Source organism: Lepidochelys kempii, chromosome 28 (genome assembly GCF_965140285.1).
Source record: "Lepidochelys kempii isolate rLepKem1 chromosome 28, rLepKem1.hap1, whole genome shotgun sequence".
Taxonomy (NCBI): domain Eukaryota; kingdom Metazoa; phylum Chordata; order Testudines; family Cheloniidae; genus Lepidochelys; species Lepidochelys kempii.
The window spans coordinates 7,505,806-7,532,370 of NC_136407.1; the positions used below are offsets into that span (position 1 = coordinate 7,505,806).

The following is a 26,565-nucleotide window of genomic DNA, read 5'->3' on the forward strand; positions in this document are numbered from 1 at the left end:
TCCGTTTGATAAGTGCTTTTATTTAAAACTGCTTTTTATTAGCTTTGAAGCACACACACACATATACATGCTGTAGCAGTAGAGTTCGAGCATTCAACACATTTATATTTACCTAAAGTTTGAAATGCTTTTGAGGAATCCACAACCAGCCTTCCAGGGGCCCTCCTTCTGTCCAGCTGCTGAGCACTTTAGGTGCCAGGCCCTTGCCCAAAGAAAAGCTCCTTGGACTGCTTCCATGCACACTTTCTCACTAAACTTTTTATAGATTTTCTTTTGACAAAACACATAAACTTATAATAGCCCCTAATAGGCTATCGATTTTTCTAGCAATAATTCATTATTCTCCTTAACAGCAAAGCAGGTTTAGCAAAAGAACTTACCAACACAGACAATCAGATTCAAGGTCAGTTTTTTACATTTCCTCCCTTCTTATGAATTTGTCCCTTCACTTTATTATTTTTACTTAGTAAAACTGCAGCTTGCCGCTGTTTTTGTTCTGTCTGCCTAAGCAAGGCCAAATTATTCCTATGTGGTGTTCTTGCTTCCAGCTTCTGGTGGGCTAAGTGCACAAGATGGCTACGAATTATGTCAAATCCAGTCCCTTTACGCCAAAGGCACCGGCTTCTCTGTAAGCCTCATGAAACTTGGGATCCAAGTGGTAGAGGATACTTGTTTCCGGTTTAATCATGGCATCCTTTGGGACCACAATACATTCCACTGAACTAGGGAGCTGTGTTATGAAAGCAGTTTTATCAGGGCCTATATCAGCCTGGTCTCCTTCTCTGGGGTGAAAACCACCCACGGTGTACCTGCTATTAATACTGGACTTGTTGCCAAATCTTTGGCCTTTGTGAAGGAAAATGTACACTTCACTGAAGTAAACTCCTTTACCAAACCAGGCACTTTTCAGTAGCCATGAGGAATATTCCCCAAACATGCCCAATTTGTGTCTTTAATATGGTGGCACGGGTCTTAATTAGGGACTAGAAACAGACCTGGATCTGAATCCCTGTAAGCCACCAAAGGTGGGGCATCTATTCAAAAACAGACGTACTGCAGCGATCTCACATTCAACCCTGATTTCATTTTACACACATTTGAAGCATCTCCAAAAGATGTGTTCAGCAAAAATGCCATTTCTACGTCCTCCCCATCTACATAGATGGGGACAACGTTATCCATATCATAGGTTTAGCTAGGAGATATATTGAGACCTAGACCGTAACTACTTTGGGAATCAAATACAAGGGTATTTTGCCAACTTCCAAATCTCTTACTGAGGAATTCTCTCCTTGGGGCATCTGAGACAACATTTACCTAAAGAACCGAACAACACTGTAATCATATGCAGTTTCCTTTTGTTAGTTGCACAATTTGGGGTGTGCTGTTCACCATTTCAGAATGGAGACTTCCTTGGTAGCATGCCCAATAGCATGCCGTATTCTCTCCTGTTGACTGAACAGCACTTGACTTTCCTCCATGTCATCATGGAGGTGCAGGAGAAGAGCAAAAATAACATAAGAAATTGTTATTTTAGTAAACGGTTATTGGTTAAAGTCCCTAATAAATCTGAGCTTCACTCAGTCAAACAAAACTAATATCCAATTATGTGAGCAAATAGACTTCAGAAAAAAAGAGGAAAACCCACAGCACAGAGAGGTATAAGACACTTTCAGTTTCATATAAAATGAAGTTCCGGAGCAGGTTATATATATGGCTCAGAATCAGGAACACATTCTCCCATAGCATTCTCCTCTGATCCATTCAAAACTACTTCTCTCAGCACTTATTGAATCATCTTATTTACAAAAGTTAGCAGCATTGGAGTGGAGAAAAAACTCCCAACCTGCCCATCTGCAACCTTCCTGTCAGCAGTAAAAAGCCCAGAAGTGGCTTTGCCAGTAGATAGACAGAGGGATTTATACTCTGAATGATCACTGAGATTGGGATCCATTCAAATTTGTCTCCCAGGTCTGTGACACCTTCATCTCCCGCCTTAATGAGCCCAAGGTCTGGTCTACAGTAGGAAATTAGGTCAGTATAACTCCATCACTCAGGGGTGTGGATTTTTCCACACCCTTGAGAGAAGCAGTTCAACCAATCTGACTCCTAGTGTAGATCGCACTAGGTCAAGGGAAGAATTTCCCTGTCAACCTACCTGCCACCTCTTAGGGCTTGTCTGCACTGGCAAGTTTCTGCACAGTAAAGCACGCTCAAACTGCCAACGGGTCCACACTGCCAAAGCGACTCTGTGTGCGGAAACACCGCAAAAACCCCACCCCGAGGAGAGTCGCCCGGCTGTCGGCACAGGGGCTCCAGCGCTCTGTTGCCAGTGTAGACACTTGATTGCTCCCCGTGCTGTAACTGGCCTCCAGAGCGGTCCTGCAATGCCTCAAGGGACCGCTCTGCCGCTCCCGGTTTTGAACTCAGCTGCCCTGGAGACGTGTGGCCCCTTCCCTGGCAGAGCACCGCTTCTGACAGCTGTTGCGTGCGGATCTGCTCCGGGACACAAAGCAAACCGTTCATGTGGAAGGCTCGCGCCGTTGAACACAGAGGCAGGTGTGTGTGAGAGAGAGAGCGAAAGAGACCGCGGTGCAGAGAGCCCAGGGAGGGAGGCGGGGGCTGATGTCGGGGTTTCCCCCTCCCCCTGCCTCAGGACTGGTTGCTTCCTGCCCCTGTCTGAACTTACAAGACAGCATGCTGGTACACACTCTGTCCCCCAAAACACACGGTCTCTCTCTCCCCTCACACGCACACACTCCCCCCGCCCCACTTCGGCTGAAAAGCAGCTGGCAACGTAGTCGGATGCCCGAGAGTGGGACAGCGACCGCAATGCACTGCTGTGGCAAGAGCTGCTAACCTGGATGTGACGGGGTGGCCACGCAACGGCTGTTCAATTCCAGCGTTTTAATGAAAGGGGTGTAACTCGCGGCGCGGAAACCTGCCAGTGTAGACGTACCCTAAGGGCGGTGAAGAGCTACATCAGTGTTTTAAGTGTACGCAAGCCCGAATTTAGTAGCAAAGTGCAACTGCCCAGCAGCGAGAGCGGAGAACGCTGCATCATGTGACACTTAGGGAGATGGCTGGGGCGGACGTGAAAAAGATAAACTCAGCACGGCCCAGAAAGAAGGTAACACGCCTGGGGTGTTAGGGAAGGAGGTAATCTCTAGGAGCCACCACATCTCTTTCTTGTGTCACAGAGGCTGAAACAACACTTCCTTTCCTGCTCCTGTTCTGTGTTATATTTAAATAAGAAAAGCAATACCCCCCTCCCCCCATTCAGCACAACCCAAGGCAACATGAGAACAACTGGGAATGAGACAATCTATCCCCAAAGGGGGAATGAGGCGACTGTAACAATTCCTTTGCAGTGAGAGGAACAGTATAAACATGCCTGCATCATGAGACATGGCAAACGCTTTCCAAAGCACCCTGCGACCAGGTGCAGCTGAAGAAGTGGGATTTTTACCCACGAAAGCTCAGGCCCAAATAAATCCGTTAGTCCCTAGGGTGCCACCGGACTCCTCGTTGTTTTAGTATCAGTGTGATGCTCCAGGATTGTTTAGACGAGGAGAACGGATCGAGGTTAGGTCAGGCCATGAGGAAATGTGCTAGATAATCGCAGCCAGTATACACAGGCTTTGTTTTTACTGAAAGAAGAGTTATGTTTTTACATGGCAAGATCAGGGAGCTTTGATGTCAGTGTAGTTCACTTCTGCTAGCTTTACCACCCCAACCTGGGGCTGCGGGACATTCCTGGTAGGAGGGGGACACACTCCCATGACTCATAACACAAAGGAGTTGATACAGCAACAGGACTCACCCCAAAGAACGGCAAGTTTTAAAAGGCACAAGAGGGCAACTCACTGGCAGATCTGAGAGACCGCGGCGATGCAAATGATTCAAACAGCCTGAAAGGCCGCTGTGTGGGAATTAGCCACAGTATTAAAGGAAAGCAATGTTTTGTCGGCTCTAGACAAGAGGTTTGTAATGTTGATCTCCCTTAGCCATTCTCTGATGATAAACAAGGGCTGAGCGCGGACGGAAGCTTTTCTCCCAAGAAGCGTCTCTGGGGTCTCTCTCCTGTGTGGACCCTCCGATGTGCAGCAAGGGCTGAGTGCTGCGAGAAGCTTCCCGTGCACTAGGAGCATTGATAGGGGCACTCACCTGTATGGATTCTCTGATGTGCAATAGGCCATGTGAAGGTGTTCCCACGCCCACAGCGCTCATAGGGTCTCTCTCCTGTGTGGACCCTCTCGTGCCTAATAAGTGTTGAGCTCCGAGTGAAGCTTTTCCCACGCTCACAGGATCACTCCCCTGTGTGGATTCTCTGACGCGGGGTAATAAGGGATGAACTCGGACTGAAGGTTTCCCCGCACTCGTCACATTCATAAGGTCGCTCTCCCATGTGGATCCTCTGATGCGTAATAAGGGGTGAGCACCGAGTGAAGGTTTTCCAGCATTCATAAGGTTGCTCTCCCAGGTGGACTCTCTCAGGTTTAATAAGGGTTGAGTTCCGAGTGAAGCGTTTCCCACACTCACAGCACTCATAAGGGGGTGCTCTCCCGCATGCGTGCTTTGATGTGTAACAAGAGCGGAGATTCGAGCGAAGCTTTTCCCGCACTCGTGGCATTCGTAGGGTCTCTCCCCCGTATGGATTCTCTGGTGTGTAATAAGGGATGAGCTCTGCGTGAAGCTTTTCCCACACTCGCAGCATTCATAGGGTCTCTCTCCCGTGTGGGTTCTCTTATGTCTGATCAGGACTGAGAGCTGAGAGAAGTTTTTCCCGCACTCACGGCATTCATAGGGGCGCTCTCCCGTGTGGATTCGCTGATGTGTAACCAGGTGTGAGCGCCGAGTGAAGGTTTTCCCACATTCCCAGCATTCATAGGGTCTTTCCCCGCTGTGGCTTCTCTTATGGTCAAAAAGGCCCGATCGGCTACTGAAGGTTTTCCCACACTCACGGCATTCATAGGGTCTCTCCCCCGTGTGGATCCTCTGATGGGCAATAAGGGACGAACTCCGAGTGAAGGTTTTCCCGCATGCGCAGCATTCAGAGGGTCTCTCCCCTGTGGGGAGCCTCTGATGGGCAATAAGCCGTGAGCTCAGTGGGAAGGTTTTCCTGCACTCATAGGGTCTCTCCGCTGTGTGAATTCTCTGGTGTTCTTTAAGGTGTGGGTGGCTACTGAAGGTTTTCCCACACTCAGGGCATGTGTTGTTTCTTTCTCCTGTTGGGATTCTCTTCTGGGCTGTGGTTTCCTTCTGGTCCTTGGGAGTTTCCCAGTAATTAATGGATATACTCATGTTCTCTCCTGTCTGGTTTCTCTGCTCTCTCTCTGGCCTGTGCTCACTCTCACCGTCTTTTCCCTGCTCGTGACTCCTGGACACATTCCCTTTGGAGCGTTGGGATAACCCCACGTAGGGTCCCACTTGCTCAGCATCTTCCTCCTGTGGATTCTGCTCCTCGTTCTTACTCACTGTCCCATGACCTGCTGAGAAACAGAGAGAAACCTCAGAAACAGGGATGAAAAAGGCGAGGGCAAACCAAAATAAGTGGTAGTGAGACAGAAAAAAAACAGGATCTGAATTCCACCAAACTCTTTCCCACACAGCAAAGAAAAGGGCATAAAATCTTACTTCTACAGCCCATGGGAGGGGAGGTCAAGGCAGGAGCCACTGCCAGGGGTCAATCAGGATGGGTAGGAAGCCATGAGCGATATCTGCCATGAGGCTATGACAGCTGCTTGGAACAATCCTGAACTCAGAGAGCTCACAAGGTCCTTGTAGGGAATCCCAGCTGTTTCCTTGAGGCACTCCCAGCTTTTGAACTGGTTTAATGATTCCTCACCTGGGCAGGCATCCCTCCAGATCTTTCTTTCCTCTGAGCCCTGGACATCTGGGACCTCTGGCTTTATCTCTCCTTCCAGCTGGGAGATCACAGCAGACTTGGGAACTGGAAACTCTGCTTAGAGAAAAGATCAGGGGAGTTCATGGGACATTTGTCACAATAAAATGTTCCATTCTTTTAACTCCAGACCATTTTAAAGAAGTAATATGCTGGGGCCACCTCCCAGGTGCACAAATCACAGAATCATAGATGATCAGGGTTGGAAGGGACCTCAGGAGGTCATCTAGTCCAACCCCCTGCTCAAAGCAGGACCAATTCCCAGTTAAATCATCCCAGCCAGGGCTTTGTCAAGCCGGGCCTTAAAAACCTCTAAGGAAGGAGATTCCACCACCTCCCTAGGGAACCCGTTCCAGTGCTTCACCACCCTCCTAGTGAAATAGTGTTTCCTAATATCCATCCTAGACCTCCCCCACTGCAACTTGAGACCATTACTCCTTGTTCTGTCATCTGCCCCCACTGAGAACAGCCGAGCTCCTTCCTCTTTGGAACCCCCTCTTCAGGTAGTTGAAGGCTCCTATCAAATCCCCCCTCATTCTTCTCTTCCGTAGACTAAACAATCCCAGTTCCCTCAGCCTCTCCTCATAAGTCATGTGTTCCAGTCCCCTAATCATTTTTGTTGCCCTTCGCTGGACTCTCTCCAATTTGTCCACAATCCCTTCTGTAGTGGGGGGCCCAAAACCGGACGCAATGCTCCAACTGTGGCTTCACCAGTGCCGAATAGAGGGGAATAATCACGTCCCTCGATCTGCTGGCAATGCCCCTACTCATACAACGTGTAGGGCACTGCTTAATGAGGGATTTAACCATCCCCATTTCTGCTGTGAACACACACAGCCAGACAATCATCATTAAACGGTCCCAAAGGACAGAGAAGGTAACTCCACATCCGAGAAAGTGAAGGTTGCAGCCAGTGGGAAACCACTTGGAACTGCTTCTTACTGACAAAGAGAGGCCCAGAGACAATGAGTGAGTCACAGGGAAGCTGGGAGACATCAGTATGGGATGTGGGGTTCAGTGAAGAAAGGAACAGGAGGGAGTGAGGATGTCCCTGAACACAGTATCGTAGCGGTGGAGATGTAAGGAAAGCACATTCTGAGGAATTAGGAAATATTGCAACTCTGGTGTAATAGGCGGGAGTATGAAAATCCCACAGCGTGTGGAGAAGGCTGGGGAATCAGATGCTATAATTTAGGAGCAACAGACTCTAATTCCTCTGGAAAAAGAGAATATGAGGAACAGGAATTGGGCCACGTGACCTCAGGAGGGACTGACTCAAAGACCCCGAAGAGCTTGCAGTGAAGAAAGACTGCAGCTGGTATAGATGGGGAGGGAAATCAAGACCTTCCGAGTCCCCAGAAGTTGCATTACCACGGTGACAGAATGCACCCCTGTGTTCATATCCTGCACATTACTGTAATAATCTTAGCACAAAATATGCCTTGTAAGGTATAATTTGAAAACTAATAACTTGGTCAACAATAGCAGGGCAAAATGTATGTAACAACATCATATGTAAAGTTATGAACATAAGATGAAATGATGAAACATGCTAAAGTGTGTTTACCAGACAAGTCTGTGGAGAAGGTAAACATGTTTCTCCAAGACAAATTAATGCCCGGCCAGATGTCATCAACGCCGACGGGCCATCAACTATCAAGGGGCCTTTCTTTGGAAAGGAAAGGGGGCCAGAACAAACAGAACTGCATCTTAGCAAACAACTTAGCTAACCTCCCCTCTCAGCTAGAGAGAATGTTATCTAGGGGTCATTTCCAGGAAGATGCATTTCAAAGGGTGACCAGTATAAAAATGAGGGCAAACACCAGAAGGGGTCTCTCACCCTGTCTCCCTCCTCCCACTGGAGATGTCAAAAGAAAGAGCTGCTGGACTTTGGGGGAGGGATCCTGCCCGGAAAAGTTTCTTCAGTAACGCTGTCAGAAGCATGAGGTAAGGTCATCACTTTGGGGGGGGGGGGGGGCAGGGCCAGCCTTACAGATGGGCACTGTGCGTGACCACCCAGGACACTGCAGTCAGGGGGGCACTGGGATCACCCCCCCCCCCACCCACACCCACAAACAGCCAGCCCAAGACCTCTTTAACCCCCGCAAGCACTGGGCCCAGAGCCGGGGAGTGGCAGGGCTGTGGGTGCCCCAGCTCGGGGGGGGGGGTCCTACCATGCGCTGAGCTCCAACTACTCCTCCAGGCTGGGCTGGGGAGGGATGGGACTTCTTCTTCCCCTGCACGGGCCACTCCCTGAGCTGGGTGAGACCCACCTTTGGGAACCTCGCCCGGCTGCAGAAAACTCCGTGCGGCTGCTGCTGGAAACCCAAGTCTCAAGGCAATGCCACGGCCAGCAGCAGCATAGGCGTGAGGGTGGCTCGGTATGGTATCGCCCCCCTTACTTCTGTGCTGCCCTCAGACCTGGGCTCCCCGCCAGCAGGGCAGAAGAAAGGGTGGCAATACCATGACCCCCCCTACACTAGCCTTGCGATTCTCCCCTGGCCCCCTTTTCGATCGGGACACCCCTGATTACACCACCACGAAAGTCCAGATTTAAATATCTGAATCTAGGACACGGAAAATGTTTAAAATCCTACGACCACGAAATTGACCAAAGTGGATCATGAATTTGGCAGGGCCCTAATTATTGATGTTGACTTGGTTATTGGGATATTTGCTGGATGAATTATTTGTTTTCGTTTAAAAGGAAGGCTGTAAGGAAAACGTATAGGAAGGGAAGGTGTTGTTAAGAGACAAGGTCCACACTATTAGCTTTGAGCCTCTCTACCTGTTGGGTCAAGCCAGTTTATAGAACTGGGTTAAATGCCGAGGGCCAAAGCCCTGGGATCTAGGAGATCGAAAGGTCTGGAGCAGTTTGAAAAGGGATTCTCTCTCAAAAGGAGCCTGGCTGTTCAGATGGTTGTTTGGAAGAAAGAAACAGAAATACATGGAACCTACTGGGGTGTCTGAAGAAGACAGATCTGCCTAGCTGAGCATTTAGAGAAGGCAGGCATGTGTCAAGAGTGGTTGTTATGACAAAATCCCTTTTTTCTGTCTTCCTTTTTTCCTACTGCAAAAAACCACTGACCCCAGACCTTCCCAAGGTACAGGGTATTGCAGCCCTGGGCCTGGTCTAAGAGTAGAAGAATTAAAGTATCCCACTACGGGAGAGGGAAAGGCCCCAGGCAGGGCACTTATATAGACCGTGAAAGGGACACAGGAACGGCTAATCCTCTCACTCACTATGACACCCACTTCCCTTCCACCCACTGCTCTCAGCTCTCCCCACCTCCTGGGACTCCAACACCCACTTCTTGTGTTCTCACCTTCCCTCCTATTGCCCACAGCTCTCCTTGATGGCTGTTTCCCCAAAATTCCTGCTCCCCCAAACACTTTCCACCATGCCCTCCCACTGTCCCAAGTGTTCCCTGAAGGCTGGATACCTGTGTGATTAATAAGACTGGGACTTTTCAGCTTGGAAAAGAGATGGCTAAGGGGAGACATGATTGAGGTCTATAAAATCATGACTGGTGTAGAGAAAGTAGATAAGGAAGTGTTGTTTACTACTTCTCATAACACAAGAACTAGGGGTCACCCAATGAAATTAATAGGCAGCAGGTTTAAAACAAATAAAAGGAAGTATTTCTTCACACAAGGCACAGTCAACCGGTGGAACTCCTTGCCAGAGGATGTTGTAAAGGCCAAGACTATAACAGGGTTCAAAAAAGAACTAGATAAGTTCATGGAAGATAGGTCCATCAATGACTATTAGCCAGGATGGACAGGGATGGATGGTGTCCCTAGCCTCTGTTTGCCAGAAGCTGGGAATGGGTGACGGGGGATGGACACTTGGTGATTCCCTGTTCTGTTCATCCCCTCTGGGGCACCTACCATTGGCCACTATCAGAGGACAGGACACTGGGCTAGATGCACCTTTGGTCTGACCCAGTATGGCCGTTCTTATGTTCTTGTGTGTGTCTGGGGTGGCTTAGACACAACAAATCCTGCATCTTCGCGGCGGGGGGGGGGGGAGGGAGGGGTAGATGAGATGACCCTTGTGGTCCCTTTTAGCTCTGTGGCTCTAGAATTCCTTGCTCCTAACTCCCAGAAGCTCCTCCCCAAAAAATTATCCCTTCCCTCCCTCCCATTACTAGTTCCCCCACTTCCCAGAGCATCCACCCTTCCCTTTACTCCCACCAACATCAACCCTCCCAGCCCCGTGCAGTATTGATCCAATGCCCTCCCATTGCTTCCAACCCTGCATGGCACCCCCAAACTCCCTAGGGCATCTGCACACCCCCTCTGCCCCGCATTGCTCCTGTGAGCCAGGAGGGCTCAGGACAGTAGGACTTTGCCCCCAACCATACCCTCCCCAGTCCACTACCCCCAGCCCCTTCCCACCTCTCCGACATCCTCCTTTCCACTCCTTGGTGCCTCCGCATTATTCTTATTTCTATTATTAATTATTGTTATTAATTACTGTTATGCCTAGCAACCCCAGCCAGGGACCAGGACCGCCACGTGCGGGTCGTTCTACTGACACAGAACAAACAAACAGTCCCTGCCCCAAGGCGCTGACAATCGAAGAATCAGACAAGAGACAGATGTCCTGATGGCAGCAGTCCCAGCATCTTAGCCATTACCATGTAGGAGAGGATACGTAAGGGGGAGACAGGCCGTGAAAGGTCTTGAAAGCGAAGAGAGGTGGGTGATGTTTGACGCAATAGAGACGGGGAGCCAGTGGAGGGATTCAAAGACTGGGCAGCGTCACGGATTTACAGGCTGTTCGACGAGACAGCCTTTGATACCGTCTCCCTCCTGGGACTGCCTTCTTTCGGGTGCGACCGCAGCCGGGAGCGAGAGGCCTTCTAGCCTGGGTCTACAGACCCCGTGCAAGCGGGTCTCACACTAGTGTGTTAAAAATAGCTTGTGGGAACACTGCTTTGATGCGGCCGCTCGGCCTGGAGCCCAGGGATCTCGAGCCCACCCACCCCCACAGCTTGAGAACCCCAAGCTACAATCCAGTTTCTCACTGAGGTTCTTCAGGGAAGTCACACGAGTTCAGGCTCCCGGCAGAGACGCTCGCTCTTGCGGCGTGATGCAATCAGTCGGTATCTGCAGCCATGCAAGACAGCCGTTCCAAAACAAGCCACCATTTACGAGGCGTGGGATTCAAACACCCTTAGGCCAAGCTGGTAAAGCAAAACTTAACTCAAGGTTCATGTTGTCGGAATCATCTGCTCAGGTTTTCCCAAAGCTGCTCCATTTCATCTCGGTCTTCCTGCCTCAGGCAGTCTGCCCAGTCCAGTCTGTCTCTGCCTACTCCCTTTGTCCCATGTAGCAACCCTGGTGCGTTCCCATGTTCTGAGTCCCTCGGCTCCCACTCATACAAGCCATTGAGTCTTCCAATGTCTCTGCAGGGAGCTCCATTCAGTTCTGAACAGTGTATCCCTGCCAACCCAGACAGGCCTATGTTACGCCAACAGCCAGTACATTCCCTGTCCCAGAAGAGGAATTCACACCCACTGGGCAACAAAGGAAAGTGAGAGGGGAGATTTAGTCACGCATGTTTTTCATTTTAAAAACACAACAAAAACCCTACAGAAATGCCCATATTCTCTGCAGGGAGATGTGGTCAATGTGAAGGGCTAGGATAATGAATCATCAAAATTATAGAAATGTACGGCTGGAAAAGACCTCAGGATGTCATCTAATCCACCCCACCCCCAATCTCAGGCAAGATAAAGTACACCTAGACCATCCCTTACAGGTGTTTGCCGAACTTGTTTTTAAAAACCCCAGTGACAGGAATTCCACAACCCCCATTGGTAACCTATTCCAATATTTATCTATCTTTATAGTTGGGAAACTTTTCCTAGTATCGGACCCAAATGTCCCTTGCTTCAGATCAAGCCAACTACTTCTTGTCTCACCCAGGTGGACATGGAAACCAACTGATCCCCATCGTCTTTAAAATGACTCTGAACACACTGGAAAATGATTATCCCGTCTCTCCTCCGTCTTCTTTTCTAAGAAACATCCCCAATTCTTTCCTCCTTTCCTCCTCGGTGTTTGAGGGGAACAAGGCAGCTTTGCGGAGGTTTCCTCCTGAACGAATACGAGCAGGGGAAGACTGCATTTGTCAAGATCAGAGGAAAGGATGCTGCAGTATTTGAGAGAGGAGAGGTGAACCTGGGCAAAAGTTCCTTAGGGCCCATATGCAGAATGAAAATGCAAGCTGTAGACAGAGCCTGGATGTGAGGACCTATAGCGACGTCCACGTCAAAGGTGTTTCCCAGTTTAGGGGCCGGAGTGACAAGGATGGTGGTGCTGTCTGCAGGGACAGAGAGAGGAGCGTCAGGATGGCTTGGGGAACATTTTGAGATCTCTGTTTCAGTCTTTTTAGCTGTTCTGCTGACGTTGATGGTTAGACACCCGCAAGGAGATGTCACAGAGACAGGCTGAGATTTTAACGTGGACAGAAGGAGGCGGGCCGGGAGCAGAGAGGTAGATCTGTGTGTCATCGGCATGGAGGTGGTAGAAGAATTTGTGTTTGTGGAGGAGATTGCCCAGAGATTAGGTGTAGAAGGAGGAAGAGGAGAAGGGACCGAGGATGCAGCCCTGTGGAACACACACAGCAAGCTGGAGTGGGGATGGAGGGGATCCTCCAGAGGACACGATGAAGGAGAGATGAGAGAGGTAGGAAGAGAATCAGGGGACCACAGGAGAAGACAAGATTTCAAGAAGAACAGCGTGGCCGGTGGTGTCAAAGGCAGCTGTCAGGCCAAGGAGGGGGAGGATGGAGCACTGGTTCTCAGCTTCGCCTAGGGCGAAGTCATTAGAGACTTTGGCAAAAAAAGTGCCTCAGTGAAGTGCTCTAAATCTCTGCTTCCCTGAAACTTTCCCTTCCCACCAGACCCTCCCTACTGCAACCCCTTCCCTCTCCTCCCATTGCCCCAGTCTTTCTCACTCCCTAATAGCCACTGATAGACCTATCTTCCATGAATCTATCTAGCTCCCTTTTGAACGCCGTTATAGTCTTGGCCTTCACAACACCCTCTGGCAAGGAGTTCCAGAGGTTGACAGTGCTTTGCATGAAAAAAATACTTTCTTGTGTTTGTTTTAAACCCGCTACCTATTGATTTCATTTGGTGGCCCCTCGTTCTTGTGTTATGAGAAGGAGTAAATAACACTTCCTTCTTTACTTTCTCTATACCACTCATGAGTTTATAGACCTCACTCGACGCTCCTAGCAAGTTCCCGGCATATAGGAGGAGGAGCAATACCTGTGAAGATGCAGAGGCTGTTGACATGGGTGGGGTTGGGGATGAGGAGTTTGGGGTGTAGGAGGGTGCTCTGGGACCGAGGGGTTCAGATGGGGATCAGGGAAGGGATGGGGATCAGGGCCCGACCCATCGCCCCACCGGGAGCTCGCGGGCTGACTTAAAATGGCTCCGGCCCGTGGGCCGTAGTTTGCCCATCCCTGCTCTAAAGGAAAGTCTGTGGTCAAGCATAACACAATGCCTCTGATGCTGAGTTTGCATTTGGCCTCTCCATTTTCGAGACACAATGCACTGATTTGCTGAATTTTGCATGCAGTTGGCTGGCTGCATAGTGAATGCACCAGAGTACTCCCTAATATACCAAAGTCCTTGTGCGGTGTGGTTAATCACAGATCATCTGAGTAGATAAACCAGTTTGTGCTGGGGTAACTTGGCTCATGGTTTGTGTAGAGTTTGAATAATGGAGGGGCCAAGACACTACCTAGTGGAAGGCCATTTTCCTGTCAATGCCACCGGCTCTGTTTGCCACAAAAGTTTATGAAGAATCTTTCATTCTCCAGCATGGTCAGTATTAGCTTCATGACGTGGTGGTTCTTAGTTACCATTAGTACATTGAGAAGGAGCCCCCGACGACTGACTGTCTCATAGATAGATGAGACATCAACAAACATCACTGCCATAATCGACCCCATTTTAGATCCATCTTTGCTATGTTATGTCAAATTCAGAAGCTGTCCAGTACCCGACAGCCCTAGGGGAAAGCCAGCCTGTTCGCTGATAAGAAGTGGAGTGGTAAAGTTGTGTAAAGGCAAGTATAAAAGCAGCTGCTCAAACAATTTTAAAATATTGGACAGGAGTGTGACAGGTCAAATGTGTTTTGGGTCTGATGGTTCCTTAACAAGGGCTATTCTCTTGGCTTGCTGACAGGTTTTCAATATCTTGAGCTGGATGCCACAGATACTGAACTTACTTAGGAGCCAATTCTGCCTGTGTGGGCCGAAAGTTTGGAGGGCATCGAGGCCTGCTGATTTCCCTGTTCTCATGGCATTGAGGCCAGCACTGGATGATTGCCCTGTTCTGTTCATTCCCTCGGGGGCACCTGGCACTGGCCACTGTCGGAAGACAGGACACTGGGCTAGATGGACCTTTGGTCTGACCCAGTGTGGCCGTTCTTACGTTCATCCAATATGGATGTATCCGGGGATATTTGCCAAAGTGATGACCAGTTGGCAGTGGTCCCCTTAACCCTCCCATTGCATAGCAATCGGATCAGCCAAGATGTTGAAACGTCCACCCACCTTTGCACTGTCAGAAGGTCTACGTACGATCGACCACGCTGTTTGGCTGTATGGATCATATCCATGCATTCTAACAAGTTCTGCCAAGATTTTAGGCATTCTTGAGCAGTTGCTGTGACGAAGTGGGAATGTTCTTAATGTTTTCTCTGAATACTGTGTGGGTGCCTCAGTTTCCCCTGTGCCCTTCTTAAGTATCTAGGTGGTGGGATAAGGGGGTGTGATTGTTGCAGAGCCCTAGAGGGAAGGTGTGATGTGGTCTGCACAGAGAATGGCCGACACCCTGTCTCCTGGCATCTTATGGCCTGAGACCCTCCCCTGCAAGGTGCCAGCTGAAGGGGTTGGAGAACAAAGAGATCCAGTGGCCTCCTGGCTCGGAGAAACAGACAAAGGCCAGAGGAGGGACTGGAGGGGGCTTCAGTTTGGAGCTGGCCAGGGAAATGGAGGGAGGCCCAGAACCGAGGTCTGGGGTCCCTGGCCCCCAGAATGAGCCTGTCTGAGGGGTCCTGTTTCCTGAACCTACAAGCTCTGTTTTGGACTGTGCTCCTGTCGTCTAATAAACCTTCTGTGTTACTGGCTGGCTGAGAGGCACAGTGAATCGCAGGAATTGAGGGTTCAGGGCCCTGACTCCCCCACACCCTGTGACAGCTGCCAACAGGAGATGTTGACCAGCGGTGATTGTGTAATCTCCAAATGGCTCGTCTTGGAATTTTTGCCTGTATAGCTCATACAGCATGGCTGAGCAGGATGCTAGGCCCTGGGTACACTCTCTCCAAAATCCGCGAGGAGACTTTAGCCTAGCAGACAGACAGACAGAGAGACCGAACTGAAAAAGCAGCCACAGTCCCTGGGTATCCATGCCCCAGGTCCGAAAGCTAGGTCAAAAAAATCTCCGGAGAACGCTGGCGGGTTTGCTCTCTGGAAGCTGAAGCAACGTCGGAATGGAACAAAGGGAACAACCGAGCCGTTTACCTCCACTCAGATAGGGTGGTGGTGTGATCTCAGAACTGGGTCTAACTCCAATTTCCTACCTGGATGAGCTACCAAGGGCTCGGTCAGGGTTATACCCACACTGCCAACGGCCACCGCGAAAGGGACTTGGTAGCTTTGGGTCACGAATTGGGCTCTTAAGCCTATGTCTTGAGCAAGGTTCCATCATCCTTGTTCTCTGTATTGCCCCACGAACTGCTGTGGCTGTTGAAATCCCCAGTATGTACTTCATTGTACGGGTGGGTTGATGGAATTGAAAAGCATCTCTGGTGGCTTGTAGATGGAGGTCATGGAGGTCTTGTTGAGCTCAATGGTGAGAAGCTCAATGGGATTCTCTTCTGTTTTATAGATGGAGGCAATCCTGATGCCTGGCTTCACAAATTATTACTGGTTGCCATATTGGCTGTGTGTTCTCTCCAGCCAACATAAATCCTAGTGACCTGGTCGGTCTTGTAACCCTCAGTGAATCTCCTGGAGGCAGAGAACACGGCCCCAGGGTTTTGTGCAAATATCTACAATCGTTTCCTGTGTAGGAGCTGGCAGTCCATCTTCTATGCAGAGACAAGAAAGACTCTTGTGTCCGGACTTGGATGAAAGTTCTGGTCGCTGAGGTCTCCCTCCGTTTTATAGCATCATCGTAATAAGAAGTGGAAAAGCGATAGTCGGAGGGGACAGGGATTGCCACAGCAAAGCTCCAGCTGTGTCCCCTGTTCCAAAGCTGAACACACTGCCAAGGGAAGTGGCAGATTCTCCATCACTTCAAACAGGAGGATGATTTAGTCATACACAAGCCATTCATCTCGATACCACAGTAACTGCATGAAATTCTATGGCTTGTTACACATGAGGTCAGACTTGATGAATTTATAGTCCCTTCTTGCCATAAAACCTATGAATTTATCATCAATATGAGGAAGGACTAAGGGAACATGCTACTGGTTGTGTTGTGTTGTGTTCCAGAGACGGGAATCCCAGCATTTCTCCGCATGCCCTCCAGCTGCGTGCACTGGGTCAGCTGTAGCTGTAATCGGACGGTGGAGGGATTAGTTGGAGCAGCTTGGCAGAGCTGTGACTGTGATATGAAGAGAGGTCCATGTGAACCTAGAGCAGTGGTTCCCAAACTGGGGTTCAGGAAATGTTACAGGGGGTACTCGGGAAAAAAATCCCTAATGGTGGACAGAGCTGTCCCCAGAGACCCCGGGCAACACGGGGCTAGCAGCCCGGAGCCCCTGGACTTCCAAGAGCTGAGCAGATCCAAGCAAGCATCTCTATCACACTGAGGAGATTTAAACTTCAAGACTCCTCATAAGAAATGGAAAGGGAGGTGGATATTTTTTGCTGTTTTTAAAATTAAATAGGCAGCTAGTGTTGTTTTTAAAATTATGATGAAGAACAAGTTTAAGCTTCGTTGTAACGTGCGTTGTTTGCCTGGACTGCTCAAGACCTGAACGTTTGTGTCGGAGGAACTCTTTGAGCTGGCTTCTTAAAGCCCTTCACGCGGTTTCACATCCGATACTCCTGGAGGAAATCTAGGAGCCTCGTCTTACAACAGGCTTATTCAAAGTGATACAAGCCACGAAAGGGAGATCTTGGAAGAGTGCTGCCATTTTCATAATGTATTTATTATCATTACAGTATTTTTAGTGGTGTGTAATAAGCATGTCATGAAAACAAATGTTATATTTCCAAGATCACCGCTTTATAATTTTTGCTCAGGTAAAGGAGAAAATCCCTGGAAATATCCATTTTTAGGTTCGCGAGACTTGACATTTTAGTGAAAGGGGTTCACAGGTTGTTAACGTTTGGGAACCACTGACCTAGCAGGACCAAGCGTGCCTCATTTCAGTGCCGAGTGTTGGGGGTCGCGTCACGAAAGGTGCACAAGGGTGTGCTCCAGCCACGGGTTTGTCAGCAGTTTGGTGGCCTTCGTGTTACTGGTCCCCAGGGCTCAGTGAGGGGTAAGCAAAGGCGACGACTCAGAAGGAATCCTCGGGGTGACGGTAAAGAGAGGGTAACAAGCAGCTTCTGTTTGCAAGGATGGAACTAAACCCAAGTTTTGCCTTAGTGAAGAGACGACGTCAGACTTTGTGGTGTACTGCCCCTGTGCCCTGTTCCCGGAGCGTTGTGTAGCAGGGCAGGGCACAGCGCTGGTGTGTGTGTGTCACTGGCATGCCGGGGTGTTGCTGAAACAGGGCAGAGTTAAGGTTACATGAACCTTAACTCTTCACTTCCCCTTCTAGTAACCGCGGGGACGGGAACCCTTACCCAGCGAGGTCACATTCTCATAGGTCTCCTGCATGACGTCTCTGTAGAGGGCTCTCTGAGCGGAGTCCAGCAGAGCCCACTCTTCCTCGGTGAAATACACAGCCACCTCCTCGAAGGTCACCGGCCCCTGAAAGAGCAAGAGCCCCCCGCTCAGGACCTGCTGCCCCACTCACAGCCCCACTCTTCGTGATGCACCAAGGCCCGTCAATGAGAAGCTCTGGGAGGCCCAGGGGCCCTCCCTGTTCAGAGCACCCAGGAAGCATCAGGGTGAGGGGAGAAAGAGAGAGACCCTCACCCCCCAAAGCAAAGAGAGGGGGCAGGGGGTCCTCACACTCATCACCCCCCTACTAGCCAGAGGCTGATACAGGAGATGGAGCCTCCCCAGCAGGAACCAGGGGCAACTCCCTGGTGGGAATGAGAACACTCTCCCCATGGCCAGCAGCTGGATGGGAGCGGATGGGGTGTCTTCCCTGAGTCCCTCTCACTGGTGCCTCCTCCTTATCTCCGCTTACTAGGTTCGTGCTCCAGCACTGAGAGTCTGGTCATTTTTCCCAGCCCAGGTCGGCGGGGCTTGGGGGGTGGTGGTGGGGTTGTCTCCTGTGTCTCCTGTTCCACAAATAAGGACTTTCCACCATAACCCCCAAGGGGTCTGTTCCTAGAATCAAGTCCCCAAATAAAACAAGCCCCAGCAGGTTTGTCACCCCCTGCCCCCCTCCCTTTCTCCAGCCTGTGGATTTCCTGCCCCCACCCACCTCCAGACTCAACTCCGCAGAAGCCCCAAACGCCTCGGTGTTTGCTGCCCCTCTCCCTCCAGCAGGAAAACACCAACAACTCCCTTGCGATCCCTACCTGAGCCTGCTCTTCCCGCTCAGCCATGTCCCTTCCCCCTCGCCTGGGAGGATGAAGCAATCTGGCCCTAAATGTAGACGTTATTCTAGAGCCTGTCGGGGTGAGAGGGAGAACAGGTGAGAGTTCAGAAGGGACCTCAGTGCATTTCACGTCTTGATTCCCCCTAGCTCTTTTCCTGGGAAAATAAAGAGCCATTCTATTATTTTATTACAGAACATACACAACCCTTCCCACCAGGGCTAAACCCACTGAGACCTTGTACAACCATGACCTGGTCCCTGAGTTAATCAGCTGACTTAACTGCAATTAAACGACAGCCCTACTTAATATTCATTTAAAACGTTCACCTCTTAAATTCTAAGGAGGGCAATGCTTTTGTTGTAGGCATCCTCCATTGTAAAGGTCCTGCACAGTTTAACGGATACAGTGTTTCCTTCCACATGGAAATGACAAAACTTTGTCCCATCAGTCACCACAATTGGCATAATCCCAAAACTAAACCCTGAAAATTTTATTAGAGAGGCTGTGTGTTATCTTGAACCTTACCTTCAGTTTGACTGCTTCAAAAAAATTACAAAAATTCTCCCCAGGCCTTGCTAATTAAACAGCAAACATTAATTTTAAATTAAAAAAAAAAAAAGAAATCCTATTTAATTTTCTTACAATACCAGCTCAACAATCAAAAAAATCCTCCCTCAAAAGCGGCCCATAATTTCTCACATGTGAAAAAATTAACAAAATTGCTAATCGTGAAAACTTACAAAAGGAATTGAAAAATATTCAAAAGTAATTGTTTTTGAAAACCAGCCTGAATTGCATGTGCGAAAGAGAGAGAGTGAAAAAGGCATAACTACTTATGTAAATACTGTTTTAATGCTTAGTACAGTTTTAATGCTTAGTACTGTTTTAATGCTTACGAAAGCACGTAGAAACCAACAAATGTGTGCTAAAATACCTAAAAATCCTCAGGCAAAAGTCAATGATCCAAAGAAGGGTAACTATTCTGGCTTTAAAATTTGCTAAGGGTCTAAGACCCCAGAACACAAAGTGCAAACTCTAATTAATTTAAACCCCCCCGCAATGTTTGAGAAATCTGTAGTTTTCTGGGAATCTACGGTTACTGCAGGGAATTCATCCCAACATATGCCAAAATTACCAGACCCCTGAGTAAATTACTACACGGACATCGGGACTGGGACCCTGCACAAAATCAGGCCATACAAACGTTAAAAACAACTCGAACCCCTTGCTTACTTTACCCTCAAAAAGGAAAAAATGTGTGCTTAAAAATTGCATGGATAGAACACAGTGTAAGTCCTGAGTGGCATGCAAAAATAAACTCAACCCCCCCAAGCTACTGCTTATGTAAACAACCAAGTACTGCCAAAACACCCCTCAAACTACAAAAAGGTACGAGTAACAGAGTAAGATCTACGACACTTCAGTTACATCATTAATTAAAATGTCATTCTTTCAAAATCTAAACAAAACACATTAAAAAAAAAATCAAAACCTATAATCTGAACCAAAAATCTAAACAAATAAAGAAAGAGTAAAGTGCCAAGTGCCAAACGAACCTCCTAAATTCCAACGATGAAATAAAAAAGGTAAAAAATAAGTCTGTTAAAACTAAACAGTTCTTAAAAGCAAAAAAAATTAACCCAACTGCATCAGTGTCAGGACACTAATCTTAAGGCAATAATTAATGGAAAAGTCATCAGTATTTGTCCACAAAAATTGCAATAACTGTCTTATAAAGGAAATGTTTGTGCCAATTTTCCCTTGGCGTATATAAATAGCGAATCCTTCCTTCCTTCAAAAACAGGAGCCAGCATTCTGATGCAAATATATATATCTATGAATAAGAGAAAAAAATCTGAAAAATTAAACTAAATTCTGTCGCCAGCTGGTATCCTGACGTGGCTGCTGTATTGTTAGCCTTAAAATCAGCTATAAAAATGGATGTGTCAACTTTCGTATCATGTACAAATTCGAACGATGTGAGGCCTAGTTGCCTGTTTTATCTTCATACCTGGCCTAACAATAAATTCTAAAATGCCAAAAGAAAACAAAGCAGACACGTTAAACTAACTCAATTTGTTCAAAAAAATAAATGAACCATCTCTTTAAAAAATAGGGGAAAAAAACCCCCCAAAACCCACACGTGCAAATAAACCAAATCGTCTAAACAATTATAAAACTCACACACCTGCCAAGCACGAAACAGAGTGGCAAGTGAAAATATTAACTCACTCTCAGTCATGACCATTTCAACGAAAAATAAATGTTTTTTAAGAGTTTACCAAAAGAAAAGTAAAAGCAAAGCCTCTGTGAAAGAAAGAAAGAAAGAAAGAAAGAAAGAAAGAAAGAAAGAAAGAAAGAAAGAAAGAAAGAAAGAAAGAAAAGGTTTTCTTTCTATCACTGTCTTAATATTAAACAGTACAAAAGTTTATAAACACATTTAACCCGTTAAGCTTTGAAAAATCAATACAACAGCTCACCGCCGGGAAAAGTGTGAGAAATACAGATATACACTATAGCACCTTCCTTTTCGTTCAAAATTAGACCACGCGCTCTCTTCCCCTTCACAGCCCATCTGTACACCTGCTAGCAGCCCCATTTCTCATTCGAAGTCAGTCTATACAGCTGGGTTCCACCTAAGACTTCCCTGCCCCGCACCTTCCTGGGTCCATCTTCAGTCACTCGTTAAAAGCTGCCGGACTGCTCAGCATATGGATGGTTCGTCCTGCCTCACCCTTTCTCGTACCTTTCAGATGGTTGTTCCCTGCTGCCCCTAAGGGAAACACCCCCCTGAGCTCCGGATTCGCTCTGAATCCCCATCGGACGCACAGCAGGAGCGAACCAGTCCCGGGGCTCACCCGGCGTCACGTCGTTCCACCCTTTCCAGGGGCACATGGGGGCTGGAGGCCGTGATGCCCTGTCGCGAACATGGTTATTGGTGTGAAATCTCCCCCCGGCCCGTCAGAAACGGACACGTACCTGCGTCGCTCCCCAGCTCCCGTCGCAGCGTCTCTAGGGGAAGGAGAGGACGGGAGAGGTGAGGATTCAGTCCCTCGCGTTCATAGAGAAATCCCCATTGGTTATTAATGGAACCGCTTTAAACTATGGGACGGGGACACAGACCGAGGCCCACAACGCAGCCGCTGCGGACAGAGCCAGCCCCACAGGGCGACTCCCATGGGGAAGGGCGACTCGCGGAGCTGGGGCTGCGAGATGGAGCCCGGGGTCAGTGACATCCCGAGAGTCCCCGACTCCTCCCCAGGGCCGGGGTCGCTCTAACCAGAGGAGACGCCACCCCCAGACTCCCACTCACCTTTGAATCCCCGCAGGACCTGCTGCAGGACGGCACTTGTCAGAGAGAAATCGCTGAGCCTCCTCTCCAGCTCCGCAAATGTCCCATCCTCCCTGCTAGGGAAAGGAGGGGAGAGAAATGGGCCTGGATCCCCACACCAACAATTCGTTACCGTTATTTATTAAGTCCTCGATTGTCACGATCAGCATCACGCAGGGGGAAAATAGCCCCCTCCTGCTCCTACGGCTCCTGCTATTTCCACCTCTTGTTCCCCTCCTTTCTCCGTTTCTCGCTCTTCACGGTCTTTGTGTCTCTCCTCCCTACAGGAACTCCCTATTCCCACCCCTCCAGGGCTTCACTCCCGCCCTCTCCCCGTTCCACCCACGACCAGCCAAGGAACATTGAAGTGTCATCATCTCAGCTGACCCTCCAATGAGATGAACTGAGGACAGGGGAGTTCACGCCCGTCCGAGCCATGGCGTTGGCTGACTCCGAGAGGCGACGTGTCTCCGTCTGCATTTGGGAGGGTTTCTTTGAAACCAGGAGGGATAGAAACTTCCTTTAAAAAAAAAATGGAAAGCCGAGATTCTGCACACTGTGAATACGTGATGCTGCCACAACAATACGACAGACAGCCCAGGTCCGGCCCACGGGCCATATGTCAGACAGCCCTGGCGGGACCTCATTAGCTGCCAGAGACAGCTGCTAGGGGAGACGGCTCGTCTCATATTGCAAGGACGGGGGAAAGGCAATATTAAGTGCAGTTTCCAAGCGTAAGGCAGCACGAGGTGGAGTGAAATGGAGCCGGGGACTTACCTGCTCCCAGGGTTTCCAGCATCCTGAGAGGGAGAGAAAGGAGAGGCTGTCAGGGGGGCGCCGCAGGCTGGGGAGGCCTCCTGCTCGGCAGGGCAGCCATCCTGGGCGTCTCGGGTGTTTGGGGCATTTCAGACTCTCAGGTTCCCGTTCAGAGAGCAGCTGCCGCCCCCCGCCCCGGCCCCCCAGCAGGGCTGTTTGTTCTCAGCAGCCCCAGGAAGCCTGGCTGGGAGGACACCACTGGAGAAAGTTTCTCCCCAGGCACTTTACAGGAAGAAAATATTTCTCCGCCTTGAGAGTGAAAGTCCCGCTAGGGCTGAGAGCCCCACAAGCCCCCTGGCCCCATTAAACCCGTTCATCTGGGGTGAGAGGGGCCTTAGGCCTGGCTCGGGGCCTCGGCATGGGGGAGGGGATTTCACCCTGCAAGTGCAAATGTAGACACACATTGACAGGGCAGGAGAGAAGGTTTTGGGGTTGTAGCATCCAGGACTCATCTCTGGCTCTGCCACAGACTCAGCGTGTGGCCTTGGGCAGGGCTCTGCCCCGCTTTCCCCCTTTCTCCCATAGGGACAATGCCCCTGTCCCCCCTTTGTAAAGTGCTTTGGGGCCTGGGGCGGAGACGCTCCTACAGGAACGCTGCGTGTGGTCATTGCAACGACAGCCTGACCTGCAGGGGTGGGCTCAGCAGCTGCCCCTTCTCTCCTCCCCGCTCCCCGAGCAGGGAAATCTCCCGGGACCCTCGGCAGGCGCCCGCATCCCTTCTCTGGACAACGGCTCTCTCGAGCTCTTCCAGCCGGGACAGCAGCCGCTGCTCCTGCTCCGCCAGAAACCCTCGCAGCTCCCGCCACTCCCAGACCATCTTCTGCCTCTCGGCTGCCGTCCGGCTCTGCAGCCACAGGGAGAGGGCGGGTGGGTACCGGGGGAGACCCACAAATGCCCCTCCCGGCGGGTGGGGGAGTTATTTCCCAGAGCGCGGGATCTCTTGCGCTGGGGGACGGGAAGGTTATTTACCCCAGCAAGGGGGACGGATCAGGGCAGGGGTGAGCTGTACATCGCTCATGGGGGGGGACTGTTCTCCCCAAAACCTCATCCAATTGCCCTGGGCCAAACCCTCCATCTCCGCAGCCGGCATTTCCTCCCCATCCCCCCAGGTGCGGGAAAGGCTCCCCGGTCACTGTGACACGCAGACAGCCCGTGGGCAGGGGCTCTGGGCTCACACAGACTGACCCGCTCCTGCCCAGCGGCCTCCCGCACCCCACGGGCACCATGCCACCCCCGTGTCGGACCCTGGGCTCCGGTGGGGACGGGTCCCTGGATGAGGCTGGCAGGCTGGGCCCTGCATTCGCCGTCACTCGGGGCACCGGGATCCCTGGCGAACCTGGGCCCTGGGCACCTACCAGCAGCTCCTGGCTTTGCCGCGGCTCCTCGGCTTCTCTCTCTTTTCCCAGAGGGGCCCGACGCTCTCGGGGGGGCTCCTGGAAGAAGCGGGGGGGGGGGTTTACAAACCGCTGCAAACGGCCTCCCATCCGGGCCTGCAGATGTCCATGCAGAGTCCCTGGGACTCAGACTTTTAACCAGGTCTTCTTTAGCCTCAGCAAGGAAGACCCGGGAGGGGGCAATGAAAGGGGGCCCAAGTTTCCCAGAGAAATCCCAGGACCCCGTGGTGAAGGGACGGGGGTGCAGCCCAAGCCCCCAGCTCCCAACATCCCCTGGCCCCACGCGCCTCCCAAGCAACCAGCTTCAGACATTGCCCCAGTCTCCCCAGCTCCAACGCCCCCCCCCTCCAGAACATGGACCCACCCCCGCAAGTCAAGGACACCCCAAACTCCCAGCTCTACCCCTGGCATCCCCCAAACTCCCAGCTCTACCCCACACCCTGACACCCCTCAAACTCCCAGCTCTGCCCCCCGAAATCCCTCAAACTCCCCATTCTGCCCCCCACTCTGACACCCCAAACTCCCCGCTCTGCTCCCTGCCACTGACACCTCCCCAAACCCCCAGCTCTGCCCCCCCCAGGACACCCCCAAGCCCCCAGCTCCAAACAGCCCCCAACCCCCAGCGCTGCCCCCCACTGACACCCCCCAAACTCCCCGCTCTGCCCCCCCCGGGACACCCCCAAGCCCCCAGCTCCAAACAGCCCCCAACCCCCAGCGCTGCCCCCCACTGACACCCCCAAACTCCCAGCTGTACCCCCCCGACACCCCAAACCCCCAGCTCTGCCCCCTGATATCCCCCAAACTCCCAGCTGTACCCCCCCGACACCCCAAACCCCAGCTCTGCCCCCCCGGGATGCCCCCAGCTCCAAACAGCCCCCAACCCCCAGCGCTGCCCCCCACTGACACCCCCCAAACTCCCCGCTCTGCCCCCCCGGGACACCCCCAAGCCCCCAGCTCCAAACAGCCCCCAACCCCCAGCGCTGCCCCCCACTGACACCCCCCAAACTCCCAGCTGTACCCCCCCGACACCCCAAACCCCCAGCTCTGCCCCCCCGGGACACCCCCAAACTCCCCGCTCTGCCCCCCCGGGACACCCCCAAGCCCCCAACTCCAAACAGCCCCCAACCCCCAGCCGTTCCCCCCAGCCCAGCTCTGCCCCCCACTGACACGCCCCAAACCCCCAGCTATACCCCCCCGGGACACCCCCAAACTCCCCGCTCTGCCCCCCCGGGACACCCCCAAACCCCCAGCTCCAAACAGCCCCCAACCCAGCTCTGACCCCCACTGACACGCCCCAAACCCCCAGCTATACCCCCCCGGGACACCCCCAAACCCCCCGCTCTGCCCCCCCGGGACACCCCCAAACTCCCCGCTCTGCCCCCCCGGGACACCCCCAAGCCCCCAGCTCCAAACAGCCCCCAACCCCCAGCGCTGCCCCCCACTGACACCCCCCAAACTCCCAGCTGTACCCCCCCGACACCCCAAACCCCCAGCTCTGCCCCCCGGGACACCCCCAAACTCCCCGCTCTGCCCCCCCGGGACACCCCCAAGCCCCCAGCTCCAAACAGCCCCCAACCCCCAGCCGTTCCCCCCAGCCCAGCTCTGCCCCCCACTGACACGCCCCAAACCCCCAGCTATACCCCCCCGGGACACCCCCAAACTCCCCGCTCTGCCCCCCCGGGACACCCCCAAACCCCCAGCTCCAAACAGCCCCCAACCCCCAGCCCCAGCCGTTCCCCCCAGCCCAGCTCTGCCCCCCACTGACACGCCCCAAACCCCCAGCTATACCCCCCCGGGACACCCCCAAACTCCCCGCTCTGCCCCCCCGGGACACCCCCAAACCCCCAGCTCCAAACAGCCCCCAACCCCCAGCCCCAGCCGTGCCCAGCTCTGCCCCCCAGACCCCCGCTGCGCTGCGCTCCCCTCCCGCGCCCCGCCGGGCTCCGCGCCCCGCGTGTCCGCCCCACGCGTGTCCCCGCCCGGCCCCACCGCGCGGCTCCCGGCCCCGGCCCCGGCCATGGCCCCGCCGCGGCGGCCGCACGAAGGGCTCCCGGGCCCGGGGGGGGCAGGAAGGGGCGGCTCCTGCCCGGGCCTGGCCCTGCCCCTCCGGGCCCCACGCAGGGTGTTTGCGAGGCTCCGGGAATGGGGCGGCCTGGGGGGGGCAGAGGAGACCCCCCAGAGGGGGGCAGGCACCCGCTGGGGTGGGGTGGGGTGGGGTGGGGGGGTGACTGTAAAAGCCAAAGCCCCAGATATGGGGACACGGCTCCCAGGGGGCGGCCTGGGGGGGGGCAGAGGAGACCCCAGAGGGGGGCAGGCACCCGCTGGGGTGGGGTGGGGGGGTGACTGTAAAAGCCAAAGCCCCAGATATGGGGACACGGCTCCCAGGGGGCGGCCTGGGGGGGGGCAGAGGAGACCC

The 26,565-nt window shown here is 51.9% G+C and overlaps 1 protein-coding gene across 6 annotated transcripts; it reads right to left on the reverse strand.

Moving 5' to 3' along the window:
* On the reverse strand, positions 1-26,202 carry LOC140904204 (uncharacterized). 6 transcript variants are annotated; one of them, XM_078850909.1, is made up of 10 exons: positions 26,139-26,202; positions 24,111-24,188; positions 23,381-23,599; positions 22,717-22,739; positions 21,922-22,016; positions 21,588-21,620; positions 18,588-18,679; positions 17,739-17,865; positions 5,849-5,962; positions 1-5,492 (listed from the first exon to the last, which is right to left on the reverse strand). In XM_078850909.1, the coding sequence occupies exons 1-10, from the start codon at positions 26,166-26,168 to the stop codon at positions 3,973-3,975; spliced, it is 2,331 nt and encodes a 776-aa protein (XP_078707035.1). In that variant the 5' UTR covers positions 26,169-26,202; the 3' UTR covers positions 1-3,972. The 6 variants fall into 6 exon arrangements, with proteins under 6 accessions (XP_078707035.1, XP_073182696.2, XP_073182697.2 ...); XM_073326595.2 differs by lacking the exon at positions 26,139-26,202 and having other exon boundaries at positions 21,922-22,013; positions 24,111-24,446; XM_073326596.2 differs by lacking the exon at positions 26,139-26,202 and having other exon boundaries at positions 1-5,489; positions 24,111-24,446.
* Between the last annotated feature and the right edge of the window lie 363 nt (positions 26,203-26,565).